The sequence below is a fragment of the Mytilus edulis genome, chromosome 10, assembly GCF_963676685.1.
Source record: "Mytilus edulis chromosome 10, xbMytEdul2.2, whole genome shotgun sequence".
Lineage (NCBI taxonomy): Eukaryota > Metazoa > Mollusca > Bivalvia > Mytilida > Mytilidae > Mytilus > Mytilus edulis.
In genome coordinates, this window is record NC_092353.1 from 16,855,322 (window position 1) to 16,882,390 (window position 27,069).

The window sequence follows — 27,069 nt, forward strand, 5'->3', positions numbered from 1 at the left end:
AATAATCCTTATCAAGTAAATTAAATGTATTTATAAAGGGAGAAGAATTATACTCTAGTGTTGATCAAAATCTACAAGTTGGAAGAAAGAAACAAGTACAACGGTTTAACAGAAACACTAATGATTGAGTTCACACCACACATACATTCTATATCGATCAATCCAGTTATTAGATATGGAAGAAATGGTATAAGTGTCAATGAGACAACTCTCCATCCAAGTCACAATTTATAAAAGTAAACCATTATAGGTCAAGGTACAGTCTTCAACACGGAATCTTGGCTTACACCGAACAGCAAGCTCTGAAGGGCCCCAAAAACTACTAGTGTAAAACCATTCGAACGGGAAAACCAACAGTCTAATCTATATAAAAAACGAGAAACGAGAAACACTTATGAACCACATAAACAAACGACACCACTGTACATAAGATTGCTGACTTAGGACAGGTGCAAACAATTGCAGTTAGGTCTGCATACAACTCTTCAAATTCATAATATCAATGTAATCATTTCAAATCCTTTATATCAATTTCTTCTTTTCAAATCCTTGGTTCAATAGCATCCTTTAAAACAGGTCCCCTCTTTCAATGAAAATATAATAAAAACATAAGCCGTTGGTTATTGTATCAACATATGCAGACGCTATACATGAATTGAAAATTTACAAATTGAAAATTGAAGTCACTTTTTTTGTCGTTTAGTTTTATTCTCAACAGAACCTCCTTGTTAATGTATAGATATAAATGTATCTATTGTATCCTTTATGTCAAACTCAAACAGATAGATACGGTCAATTATATTCAAATATTTGCATATATATATGAATTTTTTTAGAAGTTGCGATTCTGTCGCTATCATTATTATGACAGGTATAAAAAAAAAAGCTATGTACTAGTGACAGATAATAATGAAATGTTCGAATTATTGTTACCACAATTTTGCACTCTTTCCCTCACTGGTAACTCAACCGAATAAGAATCAGTCTCTAATACGAACGCCTATGAATAACACAACAAATGCTACTAGCAGAGTGAAAGCTGCATACCCTTCTGTAGCACCTGAGAACACCTGTTGTTTTGATTTTTGTATTGCTTATCCTTATAAAATAAAAAGAAAAAAAGTGGTATGATTGTCACTGTGACAACTATGCATCATCACCTACTTTATAAAATAACAATTTACGAAAATAACAAATATGACAGACAATGAACTAAAGACAACCACTAAACTACAGGCTCCTGACCTAATTTTGTTCCGTATTTGACCTTTACTTTTACATTCTCATTATTGGATACAGTCTACCTGACACATATTGCTCGTTTAGAAAAATCGTGCAAGGTCTTAGTGTGATCAAATAATCGTAACCTGACATGATTGAAGGATAATATAGTTCATGTGTTAATCTTTTCGCTTTTGGATTATTATCATAAGGTAAGATATTATATGTTTATTATTATCGAAATATGAATTTATTGTCTTTCCCCATAATATGTACCTTATTGTGTTTTGATTTAAAGTTTTAGAATAGGTGTAATTTATGGGGTTTTCTTTACGGCCGCTGAGGTGTCAATTATAATTTTGCATTTATAGTATTTCATTTTAAAGATACTTGAGTAAATATTTTGTACGTTATGTTTCGAAACTATATATGAATATTATGTTTACGTATTTTATAATCTAACAGTTTAAAGAAATTTGCGAAATTTGCGAATTAGATTACTTTTACGTTCTTTTACACATCTGTTAACTGCAAAATATAATTCAAATTCTTTTTTTGAAGATGTTGTATATGTCGGCAGACTACTTTTATTAATTACTCGGGAGGATAGTAATGTCTTTGAAAATCATACCGCATCTTCTTATTTTCATATTAACCGTGTAATGGTAAGACTGTCGATATGTTGCTAAAATCAAAATGGCCAATGAGACTTAAATTAATGTACTAATGAAAGATTCGGCTAAGATGATTCAAGAACTTTCTGATACATCATTGTTCTTTTTATTTATTTTTTATTTCTGCTTCACATTTTTATACAAGACGTACGGCAGTTACAAAGATGAAAATGGATGTGTGTGCTTTTGTAGTTATGGCGTACTTGGAGAAGTATTCTGTCCCATCTGCTTAGTCGATATATATGACTGTGTTGTGTTCATCTTTTGAACTGCTGTACTAAGTTTTCCTAAAATTATAAAATAATCAAGTTATTAAAATACACTTCGAAGTAGGACATTATCTTTAAAATATATCAGGGACAGATAACTATGCTGACTTTTATGTAAAAAACATTTTGTATGATTTTAGAAATAAAAATCTAAATTCTGATAAAAGTAAAATAACTACAAATTTAATTGAACTTTAAGGAAAATTCAAAATAGAAAGTTTTTTTTTCAAATGGCAAAATCAGCAGCCCAAACACATCAGACGAGTTGATAACAACTGAAATATTCTTGCCTTGGCAAAGGCATTTCCTTATGTATAAAAAGGTGGATTAAACCGTTTTGCATAACATTACCTCTCTAAAGTTTGACAAACAATTTGAAAGCATCTGTGATAAACTTAAAGAGTATGCAAATGGTTAAAATTATGACAATACATGATCTAATCAACTAAAAGTAGAACAAACCCTAGCCATTACAATATAGCAACAAGGCGAAAGTGCGCCGAACAATATAGAAATGCAATCATCTTATAATAGACGGTTCTAAAAAACTTTATGTAAATAATTAACTTATGTTTTTCAGTAGCTTACATATTCAACGTACAATTAAAGACACTTTAGTTAATCAATTTCAGCAAAGATAACGGCCTTTTGATACATTATCATTTCAACAAATGAGATTAAAAAAATGATCGCATGGGCACCAAACGTCGACAAGGTTAACGTCTTCTGATGATTATATATCAACCGCCGTCATTCAAACCATTCTCAGTCTTAATGATATAATTTGGGATATGATTCTAAACTAAGGGTCGTAATGTCAATTGGATTTCATATCGAATGATTGCTGTTTCGCCAACGTATACTCGACATCTTTTTCCATATTTGATTGAACAAACTATAATGTCCTCAAGTTACCCATGACTCAATGTGTTCCTGAGTGAAGAAAATGTTTCTGATAAGAAACAAGACACAGATTCAAGTGTTTGGGATTAGAAGTTACCAAAAGCAAAGAAAACATACATTCGTATAAATGGTTTTTTTATACACTATTGGCCGTTACCTTTTTCACATTCTTTTTTATTACAGAAGTTATCATCACAACAATAGTAACACAAGTCGAATCCATCAGAACCACCTATAACTTGTTTCTTGGTTTTAGGATGACCTGCATACATGGAATACTTAGCGATATCTGTACATTTCTGTAAATACAAATGAATTCATGAATTATTTGAACAAGTACAAATAAATGAATAAAATCATATATGTGTACCGGTTATTCAATGCTTTTTTCCCTGTTTACCATTGCATGTTTTTTAGTTTGCTATGGTTGGGTGTTTTGTATATATAAATGTATATATGTGTGAAATTTGGCAGTTTATTGGTTTTTTTTTATTTCTCCATATGGTTTAACTGTGGCTTTTTCTATTATTAATTTTTGCCGTATGTATTTTGTATGTAAATAGATTTCCGATGTATTGCCTTTTCGTCGAAAGACTCACATATATAGTCAAACAAAGCATGAACCCTATTATTCTTAATTCCGCAACAAATCTCTAAAACGCATCACTGTGATATTTATTGACAAGGATATATATAAAAAGACGTACATGACTCAGCAAAACTTCTAGACAGCACACAAGACTACACAAATAACCAAAATCTGACGATTTCGAAAAACAATTTACGGACAAACAAAATCACACAATAGAGAACAACAAATTATGTTTCAGATCGGGCTCACCATGTGGTGGGGGTAAACTTGTTTTTCACATATACAAATATCCGTCTTTTCTAGACAATATCAATGCTCAAAATTTGAATTTGATTCATGATAGTAAGGGGGAAAATATATTTCTGCTCTTTAACATCTTTCATATAGTCTTCAGAAAGGTTTATGTCACCCATAGAGCATTTTTCAAACATAATGACTTATAAAGGAAACTAATACCCGTCTATCTTCACATCCCAATCTCCACCGTTCTACGAACATATCAGTGATGTAATGTCTTGCAAAGCATTTCTGTAACGAAAAAAAATCACAAATTAATAAAACTATTGTTAAAGTCAAAATAGAAAAAAAGACATAAATCGGCATCAAAAGATAACACGTTATGCACATTAATGATGTATGAATTAGTTTGTTTCTTTTGATTCAAGCATTTAGAAAACTTTATTTTTACTTTAAACAATACTTTGAAAAAAGGGGAACGTGTATTGTATTAACGGCTGTCATTGTGATTGTGTTCAATATACTAGCCTAGGATAAATTGTTGTTACCTTATCGACATCACATATTTCAATAACATCACAGTCACTTGGTTTGGACACGTCTACGCATTTAAAACAAACAGTTCTATTCAACTTAGCTGTAAAAATACTAACAATGATATTACGACTATGAAATGTATTAAAATGTTGTTATGTCATCAAAGAAATTACTAATACATTTATTTATATGAGATCAAATTAATATCATTATTTTACATCTCCTTATTATGGTGGTAAATCGGTTTCTTTAATGATATTTAAATATATGCAGGAAAACAGATTTTCAAATGGTCTTCAAAAAGGTATGTTCTTTCTGACGTCATCAGGCATGGTCGTTTTTTTCCCTGCCAACTCGATAGGAAATTCAGAGGTGAGCAAGAAAATTCGACGTTATAATAGAATTTTGACCAAGGAAGAAATGAGATAAAACGTAGATTAAATAAAAATAAATCAACAGGTCAGGAAATGGATAAATCTAGAAGAATTAGAGAAAGTATTTTATCTGTAATATCATCTGTACAACGGTGAATAGAAGATTTAGGCAGGTACGTTTAGTCGACATATACATAATGGTAAACTCGCTAATGTCTACTGTACTTTCATATCCAGACACGTGTAAGCCCGTGACATTGCTTAAGAATTTAGATATATTAAATTATCATAAAACAAAATACGTGAGATTTGTACTTTTATTGATTGTAATTTTTGTAACATAAAATACATCGCATATCGTTTTGGGTTTTACAGGGGTGGTTTTTTTCTCTCAGTTCATTAGGGTTATGACTCATTGATGTATACACAGTTCTACTTTCTTATCAGTTCACATAATCATTCCTTTTTTCAAAAAGACCCCTTACAGTGAATTATTGATATGTCATTTGCGTAATGTCTATTTTTTTTGTAGTTCCAGAATTGCCACTATTTTACTCAGAACCGAAACTCTGTCTTTACATTTTAATGTTTCTTTGTGTTTTTCTCTGTAGTGCAAATGCAGTGACTTTTAGCTACAGACGTTGTATAAATCACAATGATTCTTCGTGGTAAATCAAATTCAAATACTTTTTCTTTCAGAAATATCAACTGAGCTATTATGTTTGTCAAAATTATGTCAATTCATGCTATTATTGATCATTATTCAACCTTTCACTTACGTAATGTAATACATGTTTTATAAAGACTGTATCAACCGATTTCCAGTATGAAGAATGATATTCTTTATTCCAATACTCATTTATTAGTTGTGTCCTAGTCACATCTTAAAAATAATGTATTGGGACAAATATGTTTGCTCTAGTTTGAATATAAGAATGAACCTTCCTCCTTGGAAACCTCCATTAAAACAGTTTACTAGTACTGCATTGTATTCTGTGTGTAGTGTCGTATGCTATATTTCTCTCTTTCAAATATTACTGGTAATTATTTGGGTTCAAAGCTGACTTGGTCCATAAAGTGTACAGTACCTTTATCTATACAACCAAACCGATTACAGTGTTCCGTATTACAACATTCCTGACATACGTATAAGTTACCATCTTGGCGTTTCTGAACGGTATCTCTTTTTCCGTATTTAGAAATGGCATCGCAGACCTTAAAAATATGTGGATTACTATATATGCAAAATCCTTTCGATGCTTTAAATGAACACCTAGGCAAAAGACAAATCGGTTTCCACTGAAGGGATATGCTACTTACTACAGTTTTTGTGGTTTCTACTTAGTTTAAAATGTTGCAGTGCAAAATTAATGATAGTAAAATAAATATGAATGACTTGAAAACAAACATCATCAGTATGTTAATACAAAGAAATACAATTAAGGAATTGCTATATAAACATTTTGTTTTACATTTGATAATCAAATAAGATTACTGTTCCAGCAATAAATATATGACTTACTCGATTTGTTCTACATCCAAGGTCATAGAATACGTGTCCTTGTGGGGTAATGTAGAAGTCTGTTGAACATTGCTGAAATTCAATGCATTCTTTTCTCATTACATATTTATTTTTAAAATTAACGTTACTTTTCATCACATTAAGAAATATCAACACGAGGAGAAATCCGTATAATGTAAAAATTATAAGAATAATTATAGACGGCACATGTACAAGTTCACGGAGCTAAGAACTTATCAATCTGTAACCATTTTAAATTCAGTTGGCATTTGAGTGTGCTCCAGAAATCTAAGCAAAGTCGTCTCCATGTTTTCTTCCCTAGAGTTGCTAATAACTTTATCAGTCCTCGACGAGGAAAAACGGAACATTTGGAAATGGAGGATACACCTTATTATTTGTTATACAGAATCAACAAAGTAGACACTCTTTTTTATGTTCTAACAGAAATTTGTTTCCGTATTTTATTCAAATAAAAAAGGTAGTATTTGGTGAAGTTATAGTCACACTAACTATTGTGTGAAGTTATAGTCACACAAACTTGACACTTAGTAAACATTATCTTTCCTATGTGGGCTATCTAATTTGCCTGTCAATTTGATGTATTGATCCCAATATCTGCCAATTTGTACTTATTCCTGCTCATATCATATGCGTTAAGATTTCAAAATGAAACGAAATTGAAAATTGGATGCCTCTATGATATTTAAAAACTGTATATACATAGGAAGAGAATGATGCTTTATGAATAGTTGTTATGTATTATTTTTTTTTAAACAAAATGCTATTTATCAACTCTATGTTGTAGTTCATTTTAACCTGCTTTGAACTGGTTACTTTAAACTGATGAACTTCATTAAAATATATCTTTAAAATAAACAAAACGTTATTCAAAATAAATATGTTAACCATGTTAACGAAAACAAGTACCTCATGTTCAGCACATGTTATTACTTTTTCACAGTCGTGAGGTTCCGCTATCCGCTTACATCCCATACATTCTACTAAACCTTAAAGAAGTACATTTTAGGCTAAAATATTTCATTTGTACTACGAATTATCGAAAATTAATTTACAATTGTAATTTAATGACTGTTAAATAATACTTAATGTTTAAATATCAAGATAAGTCAGAAACAATACACTACGTCTAAAAGGGGTGTCTATTTTCTTGAATGTATAATTATATTGTGACTATATATGCTGCTTTATTTTAACAGATATCGATATACTGGTTAAAGTTTGGTCGGTGGTTCAACTGCATTATTTTTTGTAAGATTATCTACTTGATTGATCTTAATCATATCTCAGTATTTATGAAACGATCAAAATAGAGATTTCAGAACATGCAGAAGATTTTTGCTTCTTTTATTAAATAAGGATGTATTCTTTAATACATTTAAAAGCATTTTATTATTGTTTTATAACTAGCACCAATAGCTAAATAATGGCATGAACATAGATATATTGTGGATATTATTTTAACATTGATTGAGCTTATTGAATCATTTGAGATTAAGGAATGCATTTCAATTTTGTACCGTTTATTTTTTTTACAGAATTTTAATAGTTTATAGCAATATTGGATTTGAATATTCCAAAGACGACATCTTAGTCACATTTTGATTTTTTTCTTTTTTGTGTGTGAATAAATATCTAATTTAAAATGTCAAACATATAACTAGTGAGTACAAATGTGCTGAACGCTTAGTACTTAATCTAATGATACAAGTTCAGATCAGTTTAGAAAAAATTGTTTCTTTTCAGGAATAATAATGTTTTCGTCAAAATATTTAAAATAAGATGCTGATATTTTGATCAATAAATTATGCCTTACCCTTTGCTTTTGTTGTTGATAAAGTTGTTTGTGTTGTCGTTGGTGTTGTTGTTTGTGTTGTAGTTGGTGTTGTTGTTTGTGTTGTCGTTGGTGTTGTTGTTTTTATTGTTGTCGTTGTTGGTATTGGTGCTGTCAGAGTAGTAGAAAAAACTTAAATTAAAACCAATGAATTGTATTATAATCGAAATTTATGATAAACACCTATAATAATGAGAACAAAATGGAAATTCAATTATTCATAACTACTTTTTAAAAACACAATTTATAATTAAACTCCAAATTATTTTTAATGAACAGTTTAAATCCAAGATGAATATTTTTAGGGGAGAATATAACAACAAGGTCAATAAAAAAAACCTAGAAAAACAAAACAACAAACACCATGACCAAAAAAGGAAATTTATTTTAATTTTTAATCTTATTAATCTAGAAGGTAAGATGCCAACTGCCTCAGGGAAAGTTTACCATAGTTAGGTATGGTTAACTACCTCAGTGAAATTTTACCATAGCTAGGTATTTTCAACCTCATCATGGAAAGTTTATCATCGATAGGTTTGGTCATAATTTTTCTTAGTTCACTTTTGATCATAAAATATTCACGTATACTTACTTGTACTTGGGATTGAAGAACTGGTTGTTGACAATGTAGTAGTCCGTACAGTTGTTTTGGTAGTTGTAACTTTTGTAGTTGTTGTTGTAATGGCTGGTTTGGTTGTAGTTTCTAATGTGGTTGGTGCTGATAAGTAAATACTGAAGTTTAACAGCATGTTTAACTATTGTTTCTATTAAGCAATCATATATGCAAATGTAAGTGTTTCATTATTTACAACTCAATAATGATTAATTTGAATTTGCGATGGCATTATATTGTAAATGTAATAGTTTATGCACTATAAGATTAGAGTAGAAAAAAATGGACCGGTAAATTTGCGCGCGCCCTTTTCTTCTGTTTGAAAAGTTGCCAATTTACGATAGTTTATCATTGTCCTTAATTCCTTCATACTTTTATTCGTCATGACCTCCTACATGTACCAAAACTATATAGATATTTTATTTTCCTACTATTTGAGGAAATAATATTCAATGTTCTACCTACTTCTATTAACATAGATCTTTTTTACATGCATAATCTGTCGGATGTTAATTTCATGTTGTATATGTTTCGTTTCTAATGTGTAGTGCTATGAGCTTTGCAAATTGGATTGTGGATGATGTAAGGAACTTAAATTGAATATCAATACGAATATATGTTTGATCTAAAACTTTCGTCCAATTAAAAGCTTTAACGTATAAGAATGAAAAGATATAGGAAAGAATATGCCTTGCAATCGGTCATCTACGCACATCAAAACAATGTTTGCAACGGTTCTTAAACGTTTAAAGAGCTTTGCAATATCCCAACATGAGCCAATTATGACTTGACAGGTAAAGGTAGTTAGTTCAATCCTTTAACAATATGGTTTCTTGTTATCGGTACTCCTTCCTATAATGATATACAGGTATAAGGAAGGGACAATACACAGCATGGCACTTAAAATAAAACGAGAAAAGGAAGAAACATTTTCAACAAACCACTTCATGAAACGAAAATCGGTGCGACATAGATAAATGCTCTTCTTATTATGATTAATGATTTTTTTCAGTTCAGATCTTTGAACAAAAAAACTCTCATTTTACTCGGTCATATGTTCGTTTACCTACCCAGTGACTGAAACCTCGGTTGTTGGTTGTCATAGGGTCTTGGTGGCAAATCTTTGATTGTTTCTTTAAAATCTATTTTATGTTAAACACGGAAGGATCGTAAATTATATCGACAAATCACGTGTGTAGACAACACCCTCTTGCTGGAGGTATTGTGTTGACGTTTAAATTCTATTTTTAAGTCATTTGGTTGCTTTTCCTTAACGGTCAAGTGCATCCCAAATATATTCAAACTATAGCCGCGATTCAGCCTGATACTATTAGTTATTGGGTACTTAGTCAGTAAACAAAAAGCAGCTAACTAAATTTGCCCTAAACTTATTTCCCAGGGAAATCTAAAACAGATTCTTGCAAACAAGGTGTTGCAATACCCTTTCACAAAAGTTGTCACATTATTTGTCCAAGTGTCGCTTTAAAAAGATATCTGTCTCTACGAAAAGGGTACACCAAATGTTACATATGATTATATTTGTGTCTCCGGTTGTGGCAAAGCTGAAACCATTTTATCAATTATGTTTCAATTACCCTACACAGCTAACGTCTACAATGATAATTCTTTCATTATAGGAGGCATAAGAAGTTTGCCTTGTGGACATTTTAATAAAATTATAAGGCAGGTGGTCATTTGAATGTTATACACGGTATATTTAGTCCATTTAAACATTCAGGCCTCATCATTTACATGTAGTACTAGCAATAAAAGAAGAAATTATACCTTGGGCTACAGGTGCTTTGCATCTGCATTTTGAATTTTCGATAAAATTGTATAGTTTGATACATTTTTCCATCTTATCCCTACAGTTTTATGTGTATAAATTTCATTTTTATCTCAAAAGTGGAAAACATCAAAAGTGAAAATATACTACAATACTCACGTAATGTTTTGAAATTATCTGTAATGAAATAGTCACATTAATAATCAACAAAACGAAGTTAAGAAGAAGATTTTGCAATTGTTCCGTTTGAACAAAATTGTGAGATTTTATTTAAGTTAAAAGATAAACAGGATCGCTTTCCAAAACACATTTTGTGGCAAACCAGCATATGTGCATAAGGTATACAAAATGTAAAACCACTAATCATAGTATGTCACATCCGGTTGCATACGAAAAAAGGTCGAAAAAAATATTCCCTTGAATTTGACTGTTGTAGGAACATGTAATTAATCCTACATTTCATTGCAGTAAAACATTTCTGGATCATAAACATATATAGCGCGGGAATTCCAAAGCTCCATAATTTTTTTTTATATTTCACAGCTCGTTCGCTATTCCCGTGCCTGTTGTGACGTTTTTGATTTTAACGAACGTAATCTATGTTTTACTGGTAAATTATTAAGCCAGGGATTTCGTTACCATAAATTACTAAAAACTTTCACTAAATTTTTCATTGATATAAAGATTTGGTTTTGAAGTTTGGTTGTACCTGTAGAAAACTTATTTCAAATGGGATAGCACATCCTCATTTTCACGGAAATGATGTTAACAATGCCCGGAAATTAAGAAACGATCCTGGAAAACTACTTATTCTAAAATGTTACCAATTCAACACTGTAATAAGATCATTGAATATTGTTTTTATTCGTATAAATATTGACTTTGTTATCAGTAAATTAAAAGCAAACTAAATATTACTAGTATGTCATATACATATACACATTCATGAATCTACAATATGTCGATACCTGTATCTTTGCATTGCACAATGTCATGTTTTTCTCTGACTGTTTATGACGTCTTTATACTAAATCCATTGGATGTTGGATGTGTACGGATTGATTATTTAGTCTTAGATGCATGATTTTTTTACTAGTTGTTAGTTACTTTGAACTAGCTGTCAGTTAACTCCGAGTACTCTCAGATCTGTACCTAATGTCTTTTTGTTGTTGGGATGTACAAGTACCCGTCCACGTTCAATTGTATGTTTGTCCATCTGATGAGTTAAGCCTTTTTCAACTAATGTTTATATTTCGTTTTTACGTTGTTCTGTTATACCACTGTCACTGAGGGTTGGGGTTCCGCTGACATGTTTAACCCCGCCACATTATGTATGTATGTGCCTGTCCCAATTCAGGAGCCTGTAATTCAGTGGTTGTCGGTTGTCGGTTGTTTATGTGCAACATATTTGTTCTTCGTTCATTTTTTTGTACATAAATAAGGTCGTTAGTTTTCTCGTTTGAATTGTTTTACACTGTCATTCGGGGTCTTTTATAGCTGACTATGCGGTATGGGCTTTGCTCATTGTTGAATGCCGTACGGTGACTTATATTTGTTAATGTCTGTGTCATTTGGTCTCTTGTGGAGAGTTGTCTCATAATGATATGAAAATGATATGTAGAAGTTCAAAAATCAAACAGTTTCGTGTTTACGACGCGCTATTCTTGTTTTACCAAAAGTAGTATAAGAGACCAATAAAAATTAATATTTACTAAGAAAGAGGAAAAACCTCAAAACTCGTTAAATGAAAAGGATTTATAAAAGTTTTTTCAAACTTGATTTTGAATACGATATCAGATTTTATGGTAAGTTATAGTGCTTCATTGTTGTAATTTTTTATTTAAGAATTGAATGCTTCTTTTTGTAAATTTATTGGGGTGTAAAAGCGTTGACCGAAGTACATTTTGTATGAAGCGCGGAAGCGCTTCATTCTAAAAATGTACGCACAGTCAACGCTTTTACAACCCTATAAAGTTACAAAAAGAAGCATTCAATACTTATAATTACGTTTTTTAGCTATGATTATGAAAACACGAATTTTATATATTTTATTATTTAATTCACCTGTGCACTTTATTGTTGGAGCACGTGTTATCATGAATGAAAAGTTGTATTGAGCAATGCAACTGCTTACGGAATAACACGTGATGTGCAGTTAGCCAATCAGAATAAAATATTATAATGAAACATACATCTAATGTAATTATTAATAAATATTGGATGAATTTAATTGAAATGAGGCAAATCTTTTTCGATTGCCTAAAATTCAGAACATTGACATCTGAAGTGTAAATAGGTCTCCTGAAAAGATAGAACTATAACGTTATATAAAGCAAAACCATAACAATAACAATCATGCACATTAGAATACAAGTAAAAAATATGTCTGTCACATTCTGCAAATTTTTGACATCAGAGTGAAAATGGTATTTGAGCAAATGAGCCACGTCCTGGAAAATCTGACGAAAACCTGATTAATTCTAGGTCAGTGAATGGCTAATAAATTATAAGCATCGACTCAAACAATATTCTTACAAATGTGATTATTACGATTAAATATAATTAGACCCAAGCTGGCACATTTAAGTCTTATACAGGTTTTTTTTTTTTTTTTTAGGCATATCAGGAAAATTAGCTGCTATCTCGATTTGCTTCTACGAATTGCTCCCAGCTTGAGTCTGTGTATATTTAAACAATAATTCATTTTCTCTTTTTTTGTAAGTTAACATGTTTGAAGATGTTACATACATAACATGCTATCTTTTTGAAATTTTAAAATATACATACCACATCGGATATGCCGTAACGGTATATGCAAATCTAAATGATCTTTCACTGTGTAGACATGTTTGTCATCCGTGCCGATCAGTCTCAGTTCACTTGGGTCAATATTACCAATTCCAATGACGAATGTTTCTATGTTTGTTTGGTGTAATTTAGCCGCTTCTTTGTCAGGATAGAATTCTGCCGGTCTAGAGTTACCATCAGTAATTACAACGAGAAAGTTTGGCACGTGTGGTCTGTCTCCAGATTTAGTAGTGAAACCGTTTTCTCGAATGTATTGCAATGCAGTTGATGTATGAGTTCCATCATGCTGACTGGGATATGTAATATTATCTATGGCTGTATTTAGATCGTGTATCTTTGCATATTGCTTCATATTGATTTCTTCTGTTGCACTACCAGAAAAAGATACTACTCCTATTTGCACATTTTGAGGTCCTATTTTGTAGTGCTTTGCAAAATCTTTAATGAAATTCAATCCGTGACGATAATTCGCGGCTCCGACACTTTTACTTCTGTCGAGAAGAAAGATAATATCTGCTGGATCGTTCACACACCCTGGAAAACATAGATAAGAAACATTGAACTTATGACAATCGAGTACACAAAAACATTAGTTTATAAAGTTATCTGTAATGTTCTACTCGATATTTTACTTACCATCATTTAACGTACATAATTGTCCGTTTTGTTCTACTTCGGATGAGGACAAAAACTTATCTATTACAAGTTTTTCATATATTTTTGTAGACAATTGAAGATAGTTGTGTAAACAAGAGGTGAAAGATAAACCAAAGATATATTTTACTCATAAGTCAAAAACAAACTGATAATGTCATGGCAAAAAAAACCCTAAAAATACCAAAATGCAAACAACAGAAAATATGCAATTCTGAATATTTTATTTTTTGAATTTAATTCTCTTTTTTAATAACAATCTATGCCATGACTAAATCAGAAGAATGATACAACAACACACATACATTTCTGTCTTTAAAATTCGATGATTATTTGTGCATCACTTTAATATTACCATTTATTTTATTGGTTCTGTTATGTTGATGGCCATTTGTATGATTAAGCGGCGGCGCAGTTGTGCTGTTTATGGGTATTTTCTTTGTTATGGGTTCAATAGTAGTTGTAGTACCAACACTGTTATGGGGATGAGCTGTTGAACTGCTACCACTAAGATGTGTGGTGGTATTTTCATTTGCACACTTGTAGCCAGACAATAGCAGTGACAGAAGGATTCTACAAAAGAAAACAATTTAATATTTCTTTCGATTTTTGTTTACTGGTAATCAATACGTCATATTACTTCCAGAGGGATTGAGCACTTCAAAAAAGGACTAAATCCTATTGTAAACGATCAAATGATTTCTTCTGTGATTTAAAAGCCAACACATGATGGAAATTTTGAAGTGTTCATGAGTTATTTTCAGTTCAGTGAGTATTGAAGACGATTCCGTCACGATCTTATCTTTCTTAGAAGAGTTGAGCTTTTTGTGGTTCTTCGTCTCAAAGTCACTACTTGTTCTCTAATGGAGAACAAAAGCTCTCATTGTATTCTGATCATTATAAGACCTTTTTGGATATAATTCGTATTTATACATTGTAACATGGTACCACTCTTTGCATCAGACTGCAGACTATTACACACAAATAAATTGAATAAATATTGTCATGATATCTGTTGACCATTATTTTGTAAATAACGGAACAATGCACACTTTAAGACAACAAAAGGACACGTCAAGATACATGTGATTGATGAACTATTGAGGGAGATAAATATCTCTTGTGGCTTGATAGTACAACATTTTTACATTCAGTTATACTGTAGTACGTTCATGTGTATATACGGAGCAAAGCACAATAGTCAGAAGAGCTGTTGTTTAACATGTTTACAATGCGTATTAAGCCTTTTGGGGATTAAATGATTGCCATTGTTCACTTCATGATTAATTTGTGATGATTTTGATCGTATGCTCATTGACTATGAAAATGAAAGCCTCGGCAGAAGAAATATAAGTCTCGATTGAAGAAATGCAATCCATGTTGAAGACATGGTCAAGCCTGAACACAAGATTACATTCTGTACTAATTAGTTTTATTTCAATATTTCGTCATCTACTGTTTCTAAATTTTTTCCTTTGTATTATTCAGACCGGCATCTTTTCACATTGTTCTTTTTTCGAAATTTAACCTCTGGTTCAAAGGGCTAACTTAAAGCTCGTTTCTTTTTTTCTCAAGATGGATGTAGACGTCTATATTAAATTCAGTGTTTGGTAATCGGATTTGTTATTTGTGATGTTTTCACATAAACTTTTATGAAGCAATGTGAATTATTTGAAGAAGCCTTCCTACTTGTATACTAAAGACAAGGTAAGCATTGAGTTCAGTGTTGTCTTAATTTATTGTCTGTGTTTTGTTTTTTTTTCAGTTATGATAATGCGTACAAAATAATTTATGATTATTTATATGTGGGTTTAACTTTAATAATCGGGCATATATTTCTTCTTAATAAAAGGGATACTGATTAAGAGAATGAAAATGAACATGGTAATATATTTATATGATTAACATCTCAAAATGTATTAACATGTGTCATACAGATGCCATTTAATGTCGTGTACAAAAAAGATGCACAGAAACGTTGATGTACATTTGTTATTCCCGTTTGCCCATATTGATATACATGTATGTTTATACTGCCAACGATACAACTCTCCACAAAAACTAAACGACACATAAATTAACAAGTAAATGTCACCGTACGGCCTTCAACAATGAAAACCCCTTACAGAATAGTCAGCTATCAAAGGCCCCGAAATGACCAATGTGAAACAATTTATTTTAGTCACCTGATTCCGGTATCAATTTGAAGAGTATTTCAATAGTTCGAAACCCTTTAGACTATGGTTTACAGTATATTTAAACCTTCAAACACACCCTAACTTTAATCACGCCTTTATCATTGTATTCATTTACCCAAATGGTTATACTTATATTAATTGCTGAGTTTCGAATACAATTGTCTAATGAGTGTCATTACAGATAACCCTCAAGGTTATATATATATCCCAATATTCTTCATAAAAAGAAGAATTTCAAAACAAACGATATTTAGCAAATAAAGTCACTCTCTCTCAGTTAAAAATGATTTGATAAACTTTTTAACTATTCTCAAGCCAATTTTTATTTCTAATTTTATTAATATTTGAATAACAAGTTGAATCATGTTTTGGATAATGATACATACATGTCCAACATCTCTGGGGGTGATATCTGAGTTGACAACAATCTGGTCAAAGTATCCAGATCTATTCACCACAACAGTATATCTATACTTATGCCATTCAAGTAAATGCTTCATGAGTAAGAGAAAATATCAATTCACCTGTGTATGATTGAACGTCTAATTAAAAACGTTCTTGGAACATTTATTATATCTACCTCCTCTGATATTCCTTTAACTAAAAACATAATGAGCTTTTTTTGCAAGATCTGCTTACCTTTCGGAGCACCAGAGATCACACCTAGTTATTGGTGGGGTTCATGTTGCTCAGTCTTTAGTTTTATATACTGTGTTTATTTAAGGTGGTACCTAACACTACAGGGAGATAAATCTGTAAAGTCAGCTAAACGTTTTAATTACGTTGTGTTGTAAAACGAATATTGAGCTTCTCAGTGATCAAAATTAGTGTCTGTCAAACTGCTATATAACCAGTGTAATTTTAATTTCATAAATTAAAAACCTACCTGACATATGTCCGTTAGGATTTCTTTCCCTCGTTGTTATTTAACTCGCTCCCCACCGGAAGTTAAAAACTAGTACTCAGGTGTACTGTTATGACTTCCGGTCCAGATAAACGAGATCAGTTTTCTTTCTCGGCGCTTGAAAGACGGTCGTGTTTTTCAGCGTGGTATACTAACTTATGTAAACTGTAGTTATAATGAATAGCGACAGTACTAGTGAGCACGTGGATGAACCACGAGATGAGAGCAGTGTTAATGGCGCGGGAACCGCCATTAGCATTAGAAAAACCAGTTCTTCAAGTTCATAGACGAAGAAAAAGCGGAGAAGCAGATATGACATTCTTGAAGAGAAAATTAACAGTAAGTTGGACAATGTTAATGATAAATTTGATACTTTGATAACATTGTTTCAAGCCAAGAATTGTGCCGAAAATGGCGACAAAAATTCTGAGGCAAAAGGTATGTCACAAAGACAACCTGAAGGTCGTGAGCGTGAGCAAACACAAAGTTTGCGCCGGGAATTGTCAGAAAATGAAATTTCTGATGACAATGTTTCAATCAGACCAAGGGACGATGAAATATTAGGTGAAAGTGACAATGAGTGGGACACAAAGTCCTCTGATGAAGAACACTTGTCCGTAGAGACAAAAAAAGTGTTTGTTTGATCTCTTTGGGGATGATGCCTTGACAAAAAAGTCTGAAAAGAAAATGGGCATTGAAATTGACGAGGAACAAAAGCAGGTATTGTTAAATAGTTGGAGAGCTGAACATCCTAATTTAGTCTCTGCTTTTGCTGAAGAAAGCAAAGATGATTTTCCAGTACATGAAGATACTGAAATTTTTTTACTGGTTCCTACTATTGATGATTTGATAAGTAGATGTTTGATTAAAAAACATGGCAAGAAAGCTTCAGTTACAAAAGGTGGTAAATGTTTATTCAGTCAACCTAGTAAAATGATTGAAAAAATAGCTTACAGAGGTCAACAAGCTGCCTACATGGGTATTGTTATGCATATGTTCATGCAACAAGGTTTGGTTGCGCTAATGCAAACTTTACAGTCAGACAATGTAGATTCTGATAAAGCAATACAACAGGTTAGAGATGTATTTGCCAGGTCCACTAAAAGCTTAGATCAAGTGGGGCGTACAGGTACTTTTCATCACATTGTACGAAGGCAAGTAGCTATGACTGATACAGGTTTATATGAAATTGATGAGGCTAGAGACTTGTCTGATTTACCATTATCAGCAGATGGTGTGTTTGGATGTGACTTTGAAAAATTTCTCAAGACTCGTAAAGAGAAAAATAAAGCTCTGGACGATTTACTACCAGGCATTAGTGTTAAAAAGTCCTATTTGGGTAAGAGAAAGACTGTGTCTTCTTCAGAAGCCTCTGGTTCTAAGAAACCTTATGTGGTAAAGGACAAAACAGAGTCATCGGATCGTTCTGGTTATTCAAATAAGCCAAATTTTAATAGGAGACAGTTTGAGAAAAAAGTTGGGCATAGTGAGACTAAAAATGAAGTTCCACATTTTCGGATCCCTAAGTTTAAAAGAGGGGCTAGTAACAGCAGAGGAGGGAAAACCTCAGGATAGTTTAGATGACAAGGTGAGAAAAGTGAAGTTTCGGAATATACACATACTGGTCGGGGGGCGGTTAACACATTTTTTTACAAGAATGGGAGCAGATAACTCAGGATCAGTGGGTTCTGTCAATAATCAAAGACGGTTACAAACTGGAGTTTCTGCAAAAACCTCCTTTTCAAGGAATAAAAAAGACAGTAGTCAGTACAAAAAATTTGGATATTTTAAATTCAGAAATAAATTCTCTTTTGGAAAAAGGGGCTATAGAAAAAGTACCAGTCAAAGAAAGAATGACAGGTTTTTAAGAACGGTTATAAATTTGAAACCACTAAATCTGTATCTTCGGAAGCAACACTTCAAAATGGACACAATTTCAAAGGTGTTAAACTTAGTAAAACAAGGAGATTGGGCAATAAGTCTGGACTTAAAAGACGCTTATTTTCATATAAAAGTATTCAAGAATCACAGGAAATACCTCAGATTTTCTGTTCGAGGTCAAGTTTACCAGTTCAAATCCCTTTGTTTTGGCCCAACATCATCACCACGAGTTTTTACGAAGGTGGTGTCAGTAGTTGCTGCCCATTTAAGAAAACAAAACATACGTCTAGCAGTATATCTAGACGATTTGATGTGTGTCAATCAGTTTCAACAAAAACTTGTAATAGATCGAGAAATAATGTTGAATCTCCTTGTTCGACTAGTCTTTTTAATCAATCACGAAAAGTCCAGTTTAATACCAAATCAAACAATCACTTATTTGGGAGCGGTGTTCAAGTTCGATCAAGGTTTGGTATTACCAACTCAGGACAGGATACAGAGTCTATTTTTATCAGTACAAAAAGTAATGAATGGCATGGTAACAGCCAGACATTACATGGAAGTATTGGGGAAAATGGCATCTTGTCTAGAGTTGATTCCGAATGCCAGGTTATTTATGAGGCCTGTCCAATTGCATTTACTTCGAAATTGGACCCCATCAAAAATGAGTTTAGATTTTCAAATTCAATGTACTCCAAACCTAAAAGTTCATTTGAAATGGTGGTTGTCTTTAGCAAACATTATGCAGGGAAGATCTTTAAAACAAAATCAGACATCAGTTACAATCACGACGGATGCCTCCAAGTCGGGTTGGGGGGGGGGGGTCACATGAACAATCTAACAGCTCAGGGTTTTTGGACAGAGGAGCAAAAACTGTTACATATAAACAATCTAGAATTGGAAGCAGCTTTTCTGACTGTGAAGAAATTTCAGAAATTTTTGAAAAACAAACTAGTTTTGATTCGGTCAGACAATGTTACAGTAGTCCAATACATAAACAAGCAAGGAGGGACTCGGTCACTTCAGCTATGTCAAAGGACTTGGGATTTATGGATGTTTGCCCTAGAAAACAAAATTTATCTGAAAGCAGCACACATTGCGGGAGTAAACAATATGTTAGGAGATCAATTGAGTCGGATAAAAATTCAGGCAACAGAGTGGGAATTAGACATTTCAGTTGTGCATCAAATTTTTCAAAATTGGGGGCATCCAACAATCGATCTTTTTGCGACAAACGAAAACAAAAAAGCAGTTGTGTTTTGCTCATGGATTAATCACCCACAAGCATTAGCAGTAGATGCTCTATCCATAGAATGGAACAACATGTTTGCCTATGCATTTCCCCCCCTTGCACTAATTCCAAAAATTTTACAGGACATGCAAAAATTTCAGTGCGAGATAATACTAATAGCTCCACATTGGCCAAGACAACATTGGTATCCCCAGTTGTTACAACTACTGGTTGCTTGTCCTCTAAAACTTCCACTAGTAGAAAATCTGCTGGTTCAGGGCAAGAGAAAAGTGGCACATCCGAACCCAGAAGTGTTTCAGTTAACTGCATGGCTACTATCGACCAGCAGCTCAAAACAAAAGTTTTTTCTGAAAACGCTAGGAAACTCTTGTCAGCATCTTGGCGGGCAGGTACTCAAAAGGATTACAAAGCTAAATTTAGAAAATACAATAGCTGGTGTTCTGAACGGGATATCGATCCATATACAGCTTCTTTAGAAAATTGTGCAAATTTTTTAACACATTTATTTGACAAAGGTTTACAGTATAGGACAATTGCAGGTTACAGGTCTATGCTGTCATCAGTATTATCTCCTATTGAAAAATCCTTGTTGGTCAACACCCTTACATTATAAGATTACTGAAAGGGGTTTTTAATACGAGACCGCCTAAACGAAAACTTGTACCTGAGTGGGATTTACCTTTAGTCTTAGACTTACTAAAGAAAGAACCTTATGAACCAATGAAAAAAGCTAGTTTGAAATATATAACTTGGAAAACAATTTTTCTTATTGCAATTACTACTTTTAGAAGATGTGGGGATTTGCAATCTTTGAGAATTGGTGAAGGTTCAGTTAATGTTCAGAAAAAAGGGGTAACTTTTTTACGTCATGGTTTGTCAAAACAAGATAGAACTTCTCATCAAAGTCTAACTATTTTTGTTCAAGCTTTTGAGAACAACAGATTGTTAGATCCTAAGAGGGCTTTGACACATTATTTGAGGAATACAGAGGATTTAAGAGACAAGAATGGCAAAGATGAACTGAAATTGTTTTTAACTGTAAATAAACCACATAGACCAGTGTCTTCACAAACTATTTCAAGTTGGTTAGTTAAGGTGATCAAGCATGCATATAAGAAACAGAAAAAAGATATTCCTTCAGTGAAAGGACATTCTACTAGGTCAATTGGACCTTCCTGGGCTCTTTTCAAAGGAGCAAAAATGAAAGACATTTTAGATAGTGCAGATTGGAGTCATTTTACTTAAAAGATGTACAGGTGGATTTTTTAAACATTTGAATACTTTCCCGACGAGTTTGGTGGAGAGAATGTTTTAGTTTTGTGTGTAAATATTAGCAGTGGTATATTTTAACTGTATATAGAAAATACTTACAACATGAAGTTGTGGGAAACATTTTTATAAAAAAATGCAGAAAAATATTTAAAAAAATCATAAAACTTTAAAAACTACAAAAAGATGTTTGTACATATATATAAAATGAACTGATGTGAAGAAGAGGAAAATGATTCCTAAAGATCTATAGAGGCAAACTTCTATTTATCCACATCCAGAAAGGGATTGCTTTGGAATCAGAGATAATCCTAACGGACATATGTCAGGTAGGTTTTTAATTTATGAAATTAAAATTCAAATATTTGTAAACAAGTTAAAATTTTATGAATAAATTATACCTACCTGACATATGTCAGACCACCCTACCTCCCCGTAAATGAGAAGTTTGATACGAGGTGTCTTTCAAGCGCCGAGTGAAAACTGATCTCGTTTACCTGGACCGGAAGTCATAACAGTACACCTGAGTACTAGTTTTTAACTTCCGGTGGGGAGCGAGTTAAATACCAACGAGAGAAAGAAATCCTAACGGACATATGTCAGGTAGGTATAATTTTTTCATAAAATTTTAACTTGTTTACAAATTTTTGAATTTTTCTGACAAAACGGTTGTTTCAAAATTTTTGAAATTTTCAACAATTTTTTTTATGAAAATTAAATGAGTCAAATTAATTTTAGTTAAAGTGTTGGGTACCACCTTAATGGACCGTTGTATGTCTTTTGGTAATTTTCAGTTTTATCATATATAGATATAAGAAGATGTGGTGTGAGTGCAAATGAGACAACTCTCCATCCAAATAACAATTTAAAAAAAAGTAAACCATTATAGGTCAATGTACGGCCTTCAACACAGAGCCTTGGCTCACACCGAACAACAAGCTATAAAGGGCCCCAAAATTACTAGTGTAAAATCATTCAAACGGGAAAAACAAACGGTCCTATATAAAATTAAAAAAAACGAGAAACGAGAAACACGTATAAATTTCATAAACAAACTACTGTACATTAGATTTCTGACTTAGGACAGGTGCAAACATGTGCAGAGGGATTAAATGTTTTAATGGATCCAAACCTTCTCCCTTTTTCTGAAACAATAGCATAACATCACAACATAGAAAAACACACGGTAAAATATCAATTGGCAGGCTTAACTCAATCAAAAAACGTACATTAATACACTATAAACGAATAAATTTGATCTGCAATATCTGAATGTAACTGCATAAATAATTATATATTAGGGACAAACAAACAAGTCCAAACAAAGCCATGGCAAGTCACCACTGCGAAATATTTAACCCTTCGAAAATATTCACTTTAGAAAAAATTGTTTTAAAAAAAATACAGGTTAATCTTGAAGTTGTACAAATGTAGTAAGAAGAAGTGAAACTTAGAATATATTCCAAATAATCAAAGCTGGTCTATAGAGAAGATCCATATAAGATAAAGATACAAGATAAATATAAATATAAAATAACAAAAAAACATTATAAATAGTATCAACCGGTAGAACTAACAAGAAAATACGATTTGAGAGTACTCGCAGTTACTGACAGCTAGTTAAAAGCCAAAAACAATTAATAATAAAAAAATCATGCATCAGAGACTAAAATCAACTAAAACACATCCCAGGGATTTGGTATTTTAAAGTCATGAACAGTCAGAGAAGACATGACTTGTGCAATGCCAAAAATAAATATATCGACAGGTAGTACGATAGTGAGGAGCGACTTCTATAGAGATACAAATTAACGTGTCTGTGTCTCTATACATCCCGACTCAAAAGAAGATACAATTTAGTTATGTTTTAATTTGCTAATGACAAAATCGATATTATGGCCAATGTAAACTATATTCAGAGATCTAATTTCAATATTGGTTCGATAACCTTTACTTATAAGTTTGTTTACAGGTTCAATGAGCTTACACGGATCACATAGTGATTTCCTCGCTTTAAGTACAATATTACCATAAAATTTAGGATGTGAAATACCATTGTTGATAAGTTTTCTATAGGTATAGCCAAATTAAGTAATCAAATCTTTGTATCTATGAAAGAATTTAGTAAAAATTTAAAGTAATTTATGGTATCGAAATCCCTTAGACAGCAATTTCCCAGTGATGCATTGATTACGTTCGTTAAAATCTTTGACATCCGAACACCCACGGGCAAACCGAACGAGTTGGGATATATAAACACCGTATGATGGAGCCAAAGGCACATCGCCGTCTAAAAAAAGGAAAATTAACAATAGGAAATGAAAAATCGTCTCTTTTGTCGTAAATTTTAGTATGAAGTTTCCCGTTTGAAATTGAAAAGTCTAAATCTAGAAAAGGACAAATGCTGCTGTTTATGTTAGATTTAGAAAAAGTAAGTTCTTCTGCCGGTACGAACATTTGAGTTTGTTTTTTATTCTAGAAATGAGAATATCATGGTTCCTATAATTAATTTCAGAATTGTTTTCTAATTGAGATATTCGAATATTAACAGTATTCATAATTTTATTCAAATAACTATCTAAAGATTGTTTATCAGATTTTTTCACGTTTGCACAAATTTTTACAGTAGGCAGACAGAGCGTCTTTAATGACCTGACGATACTGTTTCCAATCTATTGTAGATGGAGGACGGTATTTCGGTCATCTCTTTAGAAAAGTTATGACCTCACGGTCTTCGACGATGTTGAGGTCTCCTGTAATAACATGACCATAGGGAACATATTTAAAACTAGATGTTTCGCAATCTCAAGTGGAAGGAACATTCTTTTTTATACTGACGTCTGTTGTAATTGACGTATAATTAAAAAACAAATTTCTGCTCGTTTTTTTTATAAGAATACAAAATAATGGGTTGTACTATATTATCAAAAATGGAGGTATTACGCTATAGACAGAATAGTCATTGAATATGCTAGACAGATTAATAAAATCAATACCTCTATTTATATCTTTTAATTTAAGAAAAATTGCGTTTATCTTGTAACAGTATTAAAACATTTGACTTTTCTACTCTTTACACTAGTTTTCCACATTCCAAACTAAGAGACAAATTGAAAGAGTTGATATTGCTTTGCTTCATAAGAAAGAATGGTCAACGTAGATACAAGTATCTTGTCTAAGGGAGGGATAAATCCTACTTTGTAAAGGCTCACTCTGATTCAAACAAAAAATTCTCTGAAACTGATATTATCAAGATGCTTGATTTCTTGATTGACAACATATTTGTTACGTTCGGAGGACGTGTTTTTCAACAGACTGTCGGCATTCCAATGGGAACAAACTGTGCCCCTCTACTTGCCGACTTGTTTCTTTATTATTAGGAGACTGACTTCATGCAGGAACTTCTTAGAAAGAAAGATAAGAAGTTAGCAATATCCTTTAACTCTACTTTCCGCTATATAGATGATGTTCTTTCACTAAATAATTCAAAATTTGGTGACTGTGTGGAACGCATCTATCCCATCGAGCTAGAGATAAAAGATATTACAGATACAGTTAAGTCGTCCTCATATCTTGACTTACATCTAAAAATTGACAATGAGGGTCGGTTGAAAACAAAACTTTACGACAAAAGAGATGATTTCAGCTTTCCAATTGTGAACTTTCCATTTATAAGTAGCAACATTCCAGCAGCACCTGCATACGGGGTATATATATCTCCAAATTGATACAATATTCCCGTGCTTGCATTTCCTATCATAATTTTCTTGATAGAGGGTTGCTGCTCACAAGGAAGCTATTAAATCAAGAGTTCCAAATGGTGAAGTTGAAATCATCCCTTCGTAAATTTTACGGACGCCATCACGAGTTGGTTGACCGTTATGGAATAACCGTTTCACAAATGATATCGGATATGTTCATTACGTCGTAACTACAATCCCCTTCCCTTTCATGAATGTGACCTACCGAATTATACTATTTACCGGTTTGTTATCACATAAGCAACACGACGGGTGCCACATGGGGAGCAGGATCTGCTTACCATTCCGGAGCACCTGAGATCAACCCTAGTTTTTTGGTGGGGTTCGTGTTGTTTATTCTTTAGTTTTCTTTGTTGTGTCATGTGTGCCGTTATTTGTTTGTCTTTTTCATTTTAGCCATGGCGTTGTCAGTTTGTTTTAGATTTAAGAATTTGACTGTCCCTTTGGTATCTTTCGTCTCTCTTTTATGATTTTCACATGTCGCGCCGTATCTCAAAAACAATTTATGATTATTGCTTGAAACTGTACACACTTCTTTGTTATATTAATCTAAAGATCTGTATACTTTTTGGTTTGATTCAAAATTTTATTTTAGTGATATTTGTAAAAATAAAACAGGGTGGGGGGTTTCACATGTCCTGCTGTGTCTCAAAAACAATAAATGGTTTTTTGCTTAAATCTTTCTCAGAAACTATTGATGATTATTGCATAAAACTTCCACACAAGACGTCGGGCGTATCATGCGCTCATGGCGCAGCTGTTTATTGCGTTTACCGTGAGACCTACTATTTCTAAGTCGTTTATCAACAATATTAATGACATCGATAGAAGTTATAGATATGTTCCCTTGCCCTAATTTTTTATCATTTAGACCGAGAGGATAAGCTGTTTGAAGTCTTTTTATTCAAAACAATTCGCGAACTTCGCGTGATTTTTCAAATTGCTTGTGCGATTCTCCTGGTTGTTTTTGAGGGGTTGGAATTTTATATATTTCAGATTATGATTATGCGTATCTAAATGCTGATATACTAAACTTTTGAAATTTTTGGGTCTTCGAAAGCGGTAGAGAGAAAAAACATGACGGGGTTAAATGGACTCCAAACAGACCGGGGCAGGGTTGGTCGTCATGGAAATCGATACCTAATATATTTGAACCATTATATATCTGACAATGATACATGCGTATCTACCGTTGATATAGTTGATATGATTTATTTTAAATATATTTTGAAATAACTAATGGTTAAAATCAAAACATCAAGTAAATACTATTTCAAATTGCCAATAACTGTCAAAGTTGAATATATGGTCCGTTATATGTCAATAACAACATGCATTTTTTAAAATCTAACTTACAGATATGACCCCATTTCATGTCTTATTCCTTAAAGTCTGAACAAATCTGATAAAATTCAGGTCACATTTTCTGTAAGATAGATAGTGTTGAAGACAGTCACGATATCAACAGCACTTCTTTGTTATCCTCAATATACTTATTAAAATCTCCTTAGAATTGTAGTTTTTGATACTGAAATAAGTCAGCGTTATGTTATGACATAATTATTTCAAAAAAATTGTCAATACAAGCAAGGATATTTGCCAACAAAGAGTGTTTCTAATAAAATATCTTCCTGCAATTCGTCTTTATGTTTGATAAATAAGACTCTCAAAGATATTAGAAATATAGAAATACTGCAATACATATATATCAATATTGGAAAAGCACATTTCATGTCGATCTTACCTTCATCTTGTCTTTAAA

General features: G+C 32.4%; 1 protein-coding gene across 2 annotated transcripts; it reads right to left on the reverse strand.

Annotated features, from left to right (window-relative positions):
• Positions 1-1,989: 1,989 nt before the first annotated feature.
• On the reverse strand, positions 1,990-26,774 carry LOC139493525 (uncharacterized). Of its 2 annotated transcripts, none has more exons than XM_071282011.1 (13): positions 26,664-26,774; positions 14,398-14,615; positions 13,368-13,922; positions 10,740-10,757; positions 8,774-8,899; positions 8,164-8,313; positions 7,257-7,336; positions 6,330-6,401; positions 5,896-6,022; positions 4,445-4,533; positions 4,116-4,187; positions 3,225-3,366; positions 1,990-2,182 (listed from the first exon to the last, which is right to left on the reverse strand). In XM_071282011.1, the coding sequence occupies exons 1-13, from the start codon at positions 26,675-26,677 to the stop codon at positions 2,088-2,090; spliced, it is 1,758 nt and encodes a 585-aa protein (XP_071138112.1). In that variant the 5' UTR covers positions 26,678-26,774; the 3' UTR covers positions 1,990-2,087. The 2 variants fall into 2 exon arrangements, with proteins under 2 accessions (XP_071138112.1, XP_071138113.1); XM_071282012.1 differs by having other exon boundaries at positions 8,164-8,292; positions 26,664-26,773.
• Positions 26,775-27,069: the final 295 nt, after the last annotated feature.